The 12,859-nt window shown below is 38.8% G+C and overlaps 1 protein-coding gene across 2 annotated transcripts in view; it reads right to left on the reverse strand.

Moving 5' to 3' along the window:
* FBXL17 (F-box and leucine rich repeat protein 17) overlaps positions 1 to 12,859 on the reverse strand; it is a 289,488-nt gene that overhangs the window by 206,868 nt on the left and 69,761 nt on the right. For both annotated transcript variants that reach the window (XM_053297075.1, XM_053297076.1), the window contains exons 5-6: positions 9,598 to 9,705; positions 4,797 to 4,927 (exon numbers count right to left, since the gene is read on the reverse strand). In XM_053297075.1, coding sequence (XP_053153050.1) covers positions 4,797 to 4,927; positions 9,598 to 9,705 — 239 coding nt within the window. The remainder of the gene's footprint in view (positions 1 to 4,796; positions 4,928 to 9,597; positions 9,706 to 12,859) is intronic.

Consider the following 12,859-nt stretch of genomic DNA (forward strand, 5'->3'; position numbering starts at 1 on the left):
AAGAATTTAAGCAATCAGTTTGCTTTTTCCACAGAAGAAACTGTTCCTAACCAAGGAGCTCACTGTCCAAGGTTCTGACACAATGGTGGTTAGAAAGGAACTGAGGAGAAAACTGCTAGCCTGCCCAAACCAACAACCGCACCACGTGCAGGGAACAGGGCTAAGTGCTTCGATAAGCTAGTCAATTCTGCCCGAATGATTCCACACAGGCACAGAACCCACTCTTATTACTGCAACGGATCACGATCCAGATAACTATGTTATCAAATTAGACATCTCTGAATGCACTCTTCTACTTATCCCTGCTTTACCATGGTTTAGCAAACATATCATATGGTTCAGAAGAGAGGGTTGACTCTGTAAGCAGACACGAGAAACTCAAATAACCAATGTCACTGCTCTCTCAATTGACCAGAGAGGTGTCTTAAATTTATAAACAGGAAGAGTACAAGCCTTGCCAGGAATGCCTTATTTTTCATTTTCCTCCGCTGTCTCCTGTATCAACCTACTTTGCTTCATTAGCACTATTGAAACCATAGGCTGGTAAGCAACAAAGCATTAAGGCTCAAAGACAATTAGAAATGTTTTTGGATATGAAAGCTTTTAAAATGAGCGAGAAATATAATCATACTAGACATCGTATGAATTGTGTTATAAAGAGCTTCCATTTAACTACTGTAATTCTAGATGCCTGGTTAGCTTAGCTTAAGTGTTACTGCAAAGGTTTGTAAAGACATATTTATCTCTCAGGATTGCACAGTCCTTTTTTAGGACAAAGGAGCGAAACTACTTCCATTTAAGAAAGGACTCTTTTTGATACAACCCAAAATATCTAAGGCCAAACCAGTATAGTACAACCCACACCCAAATAATTTAGAAAATTCTGTCCTGAAACACAACCAAAACAGCGCTATCAGTCCTGGGACACCTTTTTACAGAAACACCTGGAAATCTAATAAAATGGAAATTCTGTTTCACACAAAAAACCAACAAAACATATATGGGCATCTATCTAACCAAAGTAAATGACGAAGTACGTATAACCCTTTCTCTTTGTATCTTTTTCCTGGTGAAAACTGCCTCCAAAAACTTCAATTTGCCCATTTTTTGTTTTTGTTTTTTAAACTGGACCAACACTAGTTTCAATAAGTAATTTTCATCATTCAGACAGTGTAGGGCAAAGAGTCAGAGCCCTCTCTACTATATGGGTCTCAAGCCCTAGAACTGTTATCTGAAAATCTTTAAACAAGTTAAATAGATTGTCAGGATCTCCATCCCAAGGGGTCAACAAATGGGTGCATAGAGTTCTAGCAATGACCAAGGGACATGGTCTGTATGATCAAAAAAAGCAGATCTTTTTTTTATTATTATTATTTAGCATATTTCTATACTGCCCAAAATGCAAGTTCTCTGGGCACAAGTTCTCAGTGATCTATTGCTAAACACAGGGGAGGCAAATTAACTGGTTAGGGCTTCAGCCTGAAGGCTTCAACCTAGTTCTTTTAGTTTGCCAGGTAACTCATTCCTCCACAGCCCTTCAATACACATCTTCTGAACAGCCTTAGTGGGAGTTTCTTGAATAGTTTTTCTTCAAGTGCCTTATGGCCTCCCGGCAATCTCCCTCTGAACACCAAGGTCCACATCTACCAGCCCCAGCTCTCTCACACATCCTATACACAGCAGCAGGATACCCATGTCTGGCAGGCCCAACCCCGATCTGCTCCATTCTGCTCCAGGTGTGCTGCACTTAGAGAGCAAGGATCTCTGAGTCTTAGCACCCTATCCCTCTACTGGGGCAGCACCAGGCTGTCATTACCATGAGAGCCACAGACAACCTAAGGCAAAACACAGTGTTAGAGATGCCCTCCTGTGCTCCTTCAATGCTGTAAGTAGATAACAGTGATGGTATCTTGGGGGTCCATGGCCCTGTGGAGGCCATAGGGCAGTTTGCCCCTCCTTTCTGCACCTGTTATTTTGTCATGTGGCATTCCCATCTCATCCAGTGTAGGCCTTGCACATCTCCATTATGATGTGTCATTTGGCCTTGAGAACTAGCACTAAAAATAGTTTCCTGTGGTAATTTAAACTCGGGAATACTGAATAAACAATTTTAATCTCATAATCTGTGAGGCTATTGTACAAGTAGCTCTTTAGCTGCATTCTTATTGTAAAAAGATTGTCCTTGAAAACACAGTCACCCTCCTACTTGTGGAAAAGAACTGCATCAACCACTGAAAAATCCCAACAATTAGTTCCTCTATGATGCAATCAAGAATTTTCTAGAAGCATTTGAAGATTCTTTTATTTTGACTCATCTATATGGTATTAATAATCCTGGTATGGAGGCTTTAGGGAGTTTCCTGATTGGTACCTTAATTCTAAACATTTGCACTCGTGTATTTGCTTTGTGATGTTATATGCTCATATGCATCTTTGAATCAACTAATTAGTACAGCTGAAATCAGCAGGACTAAATTGTTAACGCCAAGAATTATAGTTTAACTGATATGAAAATCCTAGCCTTTGTTAGCAGTCTTTACTTGGGCTTCTAGTTTGAAAAAAGCTTCTTGTTTCAGATCTGAGCATGTTTTCAAGATTTCAATCAAGACTGTATCTCCTTTAAAAGTAGAGAGCCTTCTACTACATTTATTGAATAAAACATAAGTTTTAAAATAGTTTATTTCAACCAACTGAAAATGCAATCAGAAGTCCTTATTGTGTTTAATGATTTACTCCCAGTTAAGTGTGAACAGGACTACAGGTTTAGAGTAGGGTTTTTTTCTAGCCTATATCTCATGTTTATTACATAGACAACATGCATGTCAGAATCCTTTATGTACCTCTGATATCATCACCTGCATCCTCTTACCTACTAAACCTACTCTTACCTCTTACCTACACACTCACCTTGGTGGTAAAGCAGCTGTGACCATAGCTGGAGAAATCAGTTCTGACTTTGGTTACCCATGCACTGCTTTCACCCAGAATGGATTACTGTAATGCACTCAATGTGGGATTTGTCTTTGAAGATAGCTCAGAATGCTTCTGTCAAGAGGCTTGTGGGCACTGGTTGCTACACAAGCTTTATACCTATCTTGCAGCAGCTTCATTGGTTGCCAGTTGGCTTCCAGGAAACATTAAAAGTGCTGGTTTTTACCTACAAAGCCCTACATAGCTTGAGACTGAGATATCTATGTGACATCATTTATATATGAATCTGCCAGGGTTCTTCCTTACTATACTGCCCAAAACCTGAGAGAACTTGTGTTTTGGGTGCTATGAAAATGTGCTAAATAAATAAATATTCACAAGCCCTGCTCTCAGCCTCTCTGACACAGATCTGATTGGCAGGGACAGGATAGGAGCTTTTCAATAGTAGCCTTCTATCTTTACTGTGCCCTCCCCGAGGAACTTCCCCAATCTCCTTCTGCCCTACCCAAAAGGCATTTTAAATCCGGTTTTAAATATAGGACTTGACTGCTTTCTTGACACATGAAAGGATATTTGAAGGCACCTGTTACCACCAGCTGAATACTTATATTAACTTCACAAAAAGTGACCCATCTTTTGGCTCTGTATAATTCTGTAACCTACAAAGTTATCTGTTTTATTATTTCTGATCCTGTTTTCATCCTTCGAGCATTTTGCCATCAAAACAAGAGTGATAACTCTGATATTTATTTGATATATCTTCATCATCTCCTCTGGCCAAGTTGAAGCCCCACTTCCCGGTGCCTGAGATGATACAGCGAGATGCCACGCTCCATCACCAGAACAGGCTGTGGCCCAAACCTCACTATTCAGTTAACTGGTCTCCCCACCAGCAGCATGCAAATTTCTACTACTCCCACCCAGATGTACTCTCACGCATATGCACACCAGTGTTCCCATTCCCAGCCTCTCTCTTTCTCCCACCTTCTCTTTATCTGGCAGCAGCCAGTCACCTGAATTGCCACTCTTGTTCCCACTCTCCCTGCCTTTTGGAAAGACAGAGCATGGGGAATAGTGCAGAAGCAAGCATTCTACTTTGATCCCTGCACCTACCTTGTAGGGAGGAAAGAACAAGTGGGAGGAGGAAGAGCAATGCAGTAGCACGTGGAGCACCAATGCTACCACCATCAACAGGTAGGAGACCTGCTTGCTTAACAGGGTTGTTGGTAAAGCAGACAACTGGATGTGGGGCAAGCAGCTCAATCTGCTACTTTATCATCAGGTTAGTCAGATATTTCTAATCTAAAATTATGTTAATGCCCACTATGGTAATAGTCATGAACAAAGGGAACAACTTCTAGTTCAACCTGTATGTTCCACATATTCCTTTTATTAGCATGCAAGCATCATATATGATTGATTCCCTCACCTAGGAAAAAAATTCATTTCAACTATGATGCTCATACATCCTTACTCTCTTATCCAGTATATTTCTGTTTCTAGAAGGACCCATCTTTTAAAAAGACAGTTTCAAAGTTTAAATCACCCTATGGTTACATTTAGACAATATACATCCAACTTTCTTTTTCACCAAGAAAGAGTAAATCAAAATTAAAAAATCAGACCCACAGCATGGATTTATCTACACTCAGGTTTATCAGTGTAGATATTTATTTTTCGGCAAGCAGTTTCTTGCTCCAAAAGATGGCAGCTAATGTCAAAATGCAGGAAACTAGTTAATTTAAAAAGCAACTTGATGACTTTCCAGATAGGTTTCTCTCAAGCTTCCTCAAGTAATCAATTGCTAATAATTTCAACACAATGGTGTAAAGTTATGGCTTGACTTTTCTGTAATGAGACTTTACCTGTCATTAATAATCCAGTTCAGACAGAGATTGAGGGAAGTAAGGTTTCTGCATCTCTTTACTATTTCCATCACTGTTTCATTATCCAGTTCTGTGATATGACGTAGATCCAAGCTGGAAAGGTTTCTTAGCTATTAAGATAAATACAATGGTAAGTAATTTATATATCAGTATTGAACTATTTATAGAATTATTTGCAAATTTCATCTACTTGAACACTGTCTTGTGAAAATTAAACTTCTCTGCTTATTCCAAGAGAAAGATGAAGAAACAATTTGCATTTCAATAGGAGATTTAAACTCTAGCTGAATTTAAAACTTGCTTTACATTTTAAAGTATTTCAAACATTCTTTTTAACAAATAAACTGAATGTAAAATATTTCATAGCCTATGTTTTACACTTCTGAAATGAAAACACCAATTAAAATGTCCTCATGAAAATGTTAAATACTCTTTCAGCAGTCTGTTCCAACAGGAATGATACATGGCAATTAAAAAAACCTTGACATATTTACTATATGAAAAAACCACTTTGCTCACATCTAATCACTGTATTCAGAGGGCTGATTTACAGAAGAATCATATGATACAGTCCTCTTAAGACTATTCCATTTCAGAAAAAAGATGGAGAATGCATGTCTGAATGCAACCCCAACTAGCACATCTGGAAGACGGCTAGGCTGCAATTTTTCACATTGAAATGGCTTTCTGTAGACAGGGAGTGGGGGGGGGGGGGTTGTGTGTGTTTTAATGTAGAGAAACAAAGTTTTGAGGCAATTTTTCTGCCAGGCAGCAGTAACTATGATGCTGAAGAGCCTTAGTTTCAGACTGAAACTGTCTGTTATGGTACCAAAAGGCAGACAATCCATTTTAAAAATGTTGGGCATAGACACGTGGACAAATTTGTTGGTACCCTTACAACTCATTGAAAAAGTGTTTTATGCCTCCTGAAAAGCGATTAAATGAACAGCAATTGTCCCATGTATACCTGCATGCCTTTGATATATAATCGAGTAAAGCAAAGCAAATGTGAAAAGAGATAAAGTATTGCTTATTCTACAAAGATATTCTAAAGTGGCCTGGACACCTTTGTTGGTACCCCTAGAAAAGATCATAAATAATTGGATTAGAGTGATTTTTCAAATTAGCTGTTTTCATTCATTAGTATCACACATGTCTCCAATCGTGCGATCAGTCATTCAGCCTACTGAAATGGAGAAAAGTAGTCACTCTGCTGTTTGGTATCATCGTGTGTCCCACAATGAACATGGACTAGAGAAAGCTAAGGAGAGAGTTGTCTGAGGAGATCATAAAGAAAATGATAGACAAGCATGTTAAAGGCAAAGGCTATAAGACCATCTCCAAGCAGTTTGACGTTCCTGTGACAACAGTTGCAAATATTATTAAGAAGTTCAAAGTCCATGGGACTGTAGCCAACTGGATGCAGCCGCAAGAGGAAAACCAACCCCAGAATGGGCAGAAGGATAGTGAGAATGGTAGACAAAAAGCCAAGGACAACGTCCAAAGAGATACAAGCTGAACTCCAAGATCAAGGTCCATCAGTGTTTGATCGCACCATCCGTCGCTTTTTGAGTGACAGTGGTCTCAATGGAAGAAGACCCAGGAGGACTCCACTGTTGAAAGAAAAACATTAAAAAGACAGACTGAAATTTGCTAAAATGCATATTGATAAGCCACAATGCTTCTGGGACAATGTCCTTTGGACAGATGAGACAAAACTGGATCTTTTGGGCAAGTCACATCAGTTCTATGTCCACAGATGAAAAAATAAAGCTTTCAAAGAAAAGAACACCATACCTACTGTAAAACATGGAGGAGGCTCGGTTATGTTTTGGGGCTGCGTCTGGCACGGGGTGCCTTGAGTCTGTGCAGGGAACAATGAAATCTCAAGACTATCAAGACATTCTGGAGCGAAAAGTACTGCCCAGTGTCGGAAAGCTCTGTCTTAGTCGCAGGTCATGGATCCTCCAACAGGATAATGACTGAAAACACAGAGCTAAAATTACCCAAGAATGGCTAAGAACAAAACATTGGACTATTCTGAAGTGGCCTTCTATGAGCCCTGATTTGAATTCTATTGAACATCTATGGAAAGAACTGAAACATGCATTCTGGAGAAGGAACCCTTCAAACCTGACACAGCTGGAGCAGTTTGCTCACTATTGCCTCTAAAGGTTGTGCAACAAAATATTAGGTTAAGGGTCCCATCATTTTTGTCCATGCCATTTTCATTTGTGCTATTATTTGAAATATTCTGTTGCATCAAAACTCTAAAGCAAAGTCTGATTTTTGTTAGATGCGGAATAAACAATGATAGGTGCCAATTACTTTTGTCAGTTTCAAGTTATTTCAGTGACAATTGTGGGTTCTTCTTTTTTCATGGAGGGGTACCAACACATTTGTCCACATGTGTATTCGATCTCAAAGCTATAAACACAGAATTAATGGGAAGTTACATTAATCTAAACTGAACTTGAGATTTAAATCAAAAGCTGTACACAATTTGAAAGCTACACTTTGAAACCAGAACCAGTGTAAGACAATAAAGAATTATCTTGCATAAGCAATGCAAAACAAACAATAACATTGTAGGACATACAGAGGTAAATCTCAAATGTATCCAGCAAACCATATTAGCAGTAACACAAAAATATTAGATAACATCATTTTACATAAAAGTTTGTAATACAAAATGGACTTCTTTTGAGAAATGTCAATAGTGCAGTGACCAAATCTTGCAAAGACTAGCCGTTACCCAGCCAGAGGGCCTCCTTTCCCTCAGGGTTCCAGGAACATTCCCTTGTTCAATTGCAGCTATGCTCCTTATTCCAAGCCTAATCTGAACTCAACCACTGCAGCCAGGAATCTTTCTCAACCCTCTCTTGGAGAAGCCAGGGGGGAGAAATTTAAACCTCTTGATCTTCCCAGTGAGGCTCCATCCCCTGAGGGGAATATCTTACAGTGCTCACACTTCTAGTCTCCCATTCATATGCAACCAGGGCACACCCTGCTTAGCTAAAGTCGTACTTGCTACCACAAGACCAGCTCTCCTCTCCTTTTTGTAGGATTATTTATTTATTTATTTATTATTTTAACATGGAGAGACACTTCACACGTGTAATGAACAAACAAATGGACATAGTTTTGAGATTGGGGAAGCTAAGTTGGAAAAAAAAATGCTTGATATAATTCTGGCCATGCAGTCAATTCAGTTATAGTGTAAAGAGGTCTTCTCAGCAATATAAACTAATGGAGAGAGAGAAATAAAACTCTTTCATGCATGTGTAGCCCAAATACATATTCTTTCTTCAGATGTCAGCCATCAGCTCTAGACATTGTCTTCAGGCATCAAAATACAGGTGGACCTCGATCCAGTTCTGCTATTTGAGGTTTCGTGCATCCACAATCCACAAATAGCCATCCAAGCTAGGCATATGCAGGTGTACAAAGGGTTAATACCCACATATCTGCAGTTGCTAGGTGGCTGGGAAATGACCTCCGGTGTCGTTTCCAGCCACCATTTTTACACAAAATGGTGGCTGGAAACGACACCGGAGGTCATTTCCCAGCCACCTAGCAACTGCAGATATGTGGGTATATATGTGGGACTTGCATTTTGAGCAGTATAAAAATATGTTAAATAAAATAAATAAAATAAATCAAAGAGCCATTTTGTGGTTCATCTGTTGAAGGGGGCAGATTCCTCCCCCCCCCCAGTTTTTGCTGGAAAACTGGGGGGACAGTGCTGGACAGATGGAGACCTGTAGAGCACAGTACGGCACACACGTTCAAGTAATTTTTCCTTTTTTTCACTGTTTTTTGGACTTGCTCGCCCCCCACAGCAAACTAACCCGCCAGTAAATGTTCCCTGTAATAGGAATTCCCAGATGTTGTTGACTACAACTCCTCAAATGCTCAGCCAAAGGCCATTGCAGATGGGAATGCTGCGAGCTGTAGTCAACAACATCTAAGAATCCCTGTTACAGGGAACACTGCCCCCAATTCCCATAGTTGAAATTATTCCTTATCCATGGTTTCATTACTCACGGTTGTAGGCGAGGAACAGAACCCCCATGAACAACAAGGTATGCCTGTATGATCTTTCTTCCATCTCTGAGTTGCTACATATTCCTTATTCCTTGATACATACTCTTAACCAGTGCTGATGGTATCAGACAGGTGTGCTCAAAAGCTTATCAAAGTTATGTCTGAATTAAGTTTGAATAGCATTAATACACTGAGATATTTAGAGTATTTGTTTTAAAATACCTCCTCTACATTTCCTTATTTATACCCCTGCTTTTATTATTAAAACACTCATTTCTGCTTACAAAAATTAAGATATAACACAATCATCAATAAAAATGAAACAATACATACAAGAGGCATATAATACAAACCATACAAAATATACAAGGCAGCTTAAAGGCCTGCTGGAAAAAAATTAACAGAGAAAGGGTACTATGAAGCTCCCTAAGATGTGAGTTCCAGCGTTTGGGCATAATGAGAGTGAAGGCTGTCTCCCACATCCCAAGTAGATGACCATCAGATCTAGGTGGGACATAAAGTCCCATATATGGGACATAAAGAAGGGCCTCTCCAGAAAATCTAACCATTTGGACAAGTTTATATTACTTCTTCTCAAGAACGGCCTCCAACAGGACAAGTATGTGTTGTGGAAAATATATAATTTCTGTTACTTCTTCTCAAATATGGTAATCGTGTAATACTATCCTTATTGAAACTGTCTACAGGAAACCTTGTTACTTAGTGCACTTACATTGGTGAGGTGTATGACTCCTTTAGATGTAACAGAACATCCCATGAATCCAACATACTGCAGCTCAGGACAGTGTTCAGCAAATGCTTTAACAGATTGATCTGTCACCTGTATAGAAAAAGAAAAAAGCAATTTAAGGTGACACTGAATACTCCAGTACAGTGAAGTCTAGGAGGCATTCTGCAGTCTTGTTAAGTTCAATAGTTCCTTTTGTCTTAACAGCATGAGGCAGAAAGTAAAAAGTGTGCCTAAAAGGTCTTTGGGTAAGAAAGAACAAGATGAAAAATATCCCTCTTCCTCTCCCCCAGCAAATAAAGCAAGTATCAGATGAGAACAAAAATATAAGTATTGAATGCATCTACGGGGTTAAAAAAATCTATTTTAAGTATCATTTTTGTTAAATGCAGTTTAATTTGTTAATTTTTTTTGTTAAATACCAACTTAAATTAAAATAATAACCCAAGGGTGCATCTGTTCACCTAAGTATTCAGGGAGTATGTGACAAAGTTATATTTTGACTAGTTTTAGCTAGTTTTTTTAATTTCAAAACATTCTAAAAGCAATGCACACGTTTCCCCCAAAGCGTACAATTCAATTTCTCAGGCAAGTAGAACAAGAGTACTGCATATAGCCTCTGCACGAGACTAATATTGAAATGGTATAATTTTGTTCTTCAAATATTGGTTCTGTCAAATATACGTGTGTACTGTTAATTTTGTTAAATAGCCATATACTTATGTTTAAACTTTATTTATATCACTGTTTATGCATGTGGCAAGATGTAGTATCTAAATATTCCAATACCTCCAATATCTTCAAGGAAAACACCTGTTTCCCTGGAACATTGTTGTAAAGATAATTATGGATTAGCTCCAAAGAACAATGCACAGAAGGAAAACAGCTAGAAGTATTCTGCAAGCACTTGAGCATAAGCTTATGAAATAAGGACATCAAGTAAGTTCTTGCACAAGTCAAAGACACCTGTATTTCACATTGCTCAAGAAATACTCTTGTGCTGATATAAAACACCACTTCTGTGAGAGGAGCAGCCTTTCATAAGCATAACTGAACTTTTGGGTTCAACCTATTATCTTGCAGCTTCCCCCATAATTTAGAGATGCTGCCAAACAAACCAGTCTGAAATATGTGTTCAGGGGACATTGCAAAAGTAATAAAGAAATTTAATATATCAAAATTTTCACATCCTGAAGACAGTAAAAGTGGCACCTTAATACCAACAGTCATAATATTTGCAGGTTTCTGGCTAGCAGTATACTGAAATATTCTAGATCATCGCCATCTGAAAGGCAGCAAAAAACAAAAAACAAAAAAACACCTCCCAAAAAACCAACATACATCTGGATGCAACAACAGACTGTAAGTTCTTTCCTAATACTGTCAAGAGATAATTCACTGTTGACTCATTGCAATATTAAAGTAAAACAAAGCAGCAGCAGAACTTTTGAGAACTGAGACTGCAGCAAAGAGAAAATGCTTGGACTTTTTATACTCAGAGAGGCAGTTACAATATATAGGTTTCACTGGGAAAAGTTGAAGCAAAGAGAATAAGAGGACGACCAGCAGCAAGGTGGATGGGCTTGATTATGGCAGCAATGAATGCACCACCGAGATACCTTAAAGGACAAGTTGAAGACAGATCATCCTGGACAGATCATCCTATTCTTAATCGAGCCTTTAACATCTTAGTGTTCAGTTAAGACCTTCAGCCACCTAGGGCAAACTCCTCTGCCCCAATACAGAAAACCTTACTAGCAAAATTATTATTCAATTTGTTATAGTCTCTTTGCAATCTAACAAGAACTGTTTGCAACAATATGCCTCTAAGCAACATTACTTTGATGCTACACTTGCAAGAATGCATTCAATAAGAAAATATGGGGAGCAGCAGTGTAAGTACAAGCCATTTCCCCCACCCCCTTGCTGCAGCCCCCCCCAACCCATTACTATGGGTCAAGAGACCCTTGTAAAGAGCACAAATGCACTGTGTGTCTGCCCAGATTCTGGGGATTCCCTTTCCTCATGCAGCATCACCACAATATAGGTATGTCGTGGAGATAATGTAAATTATTACTCATTAACAACTTAATAGATTACTGCTATTGAAACAAACAAACTCTAACCTAAGAGCAACTCACCACACTCAGCCATGTACGACCTGGCTAAATCAATCCAAATTGAGCAAAGAATATACTATACTTTTGCTAAAAATGAACCCTTGTCAATGAGGGCACAGATAATCACAACTAATCACTTTACAAATGTCCATTAGTGTTCACTGAAGAATCTGTAATAATTTGATTGCCTGTTTGACCTTCACTGACTTTATTTCATTCTGCCTTGCATTATGTTAGCCTTGCTTTGAAAAAGTCATATAAGCTGATGAAAAGAGATTTATAAGCTATGCACAAAAGCACTGTAAGGGGAAAGACATCAGCCTGGAACTAATGGTACAGATATTAGACACCCAATAAAAAAAATCTATCATGAGTATGGCCATTTTCCTTAAGTATATTTGACTAGTTTGTTATTGCAACTTTGGATTACATTATTGAAACTCAGTATTCTGGAGATTGAACTTTTTCTTTTCTCTCCCCCCCCCCCTTTCCCCCAATTTTACTGAAACATAAGCAAAAGAAAAGAAAAAGAGATTGAACTTTTTCGTTCTGTGTATTAGTTACCCAAAAGAACTTTGATTAAGTAAATGTAATGGTATAGACCAAGATAGCTTTTGAAATAATCTATAAGCAATGAGGTGAAATAAGCATTTCCTCAGGATACCGCTGTTCAATTACTATCTTGAAAAGATGGTAGTGCAAAATATGACTGTTTCATCACGTACAGAAACTACTAAAAATCTCCCCCCACCAAAAAAAAGATTCTTATATCCAGCCAGTAAGAAGACAGATTGCTTACCTGTAACAGTAGTTATTCTAATGGCCCGTTGTCAATTCACATTCTAGGTGTCTGTGCACGTGCAGAACTCATCTCGGAACCTTCCAGACCTAAAAAAAAATCCTTTGGCAGAAGCCCCAGCCGTTTTTAGCTCGTCTATTCACTCTGCTTGAAGAACAGAAAAAGAATAGAACTTGTCTATTCACTCTGCTTCCTGCCTCTTACCTCAGTAACTGACCGCCACAATGCACCTGTACAGGTGACTGTTACAGTGGGGAGAAGGAAGGATCATGTGAATGAACAAAGGGCCACTAGAAGAACTACCGTTACAGGTAAGCAACCTGACTTT

The sequence above is a fragment of the Hemicordylus capensis genome, chromosome 2 (assembly GCF_027244095.1).
Source record: "Hemicordylus capensis ecotype Gifberg chromosome 2, rHemCap1.1.pri, whole genome shotgun sequence".
NCBI lineage: Eukaryota > Metazoa > Chordata > Lepidosauria > Squamata > Cordylidae > Hemicordylus > Hemicordylus capensis.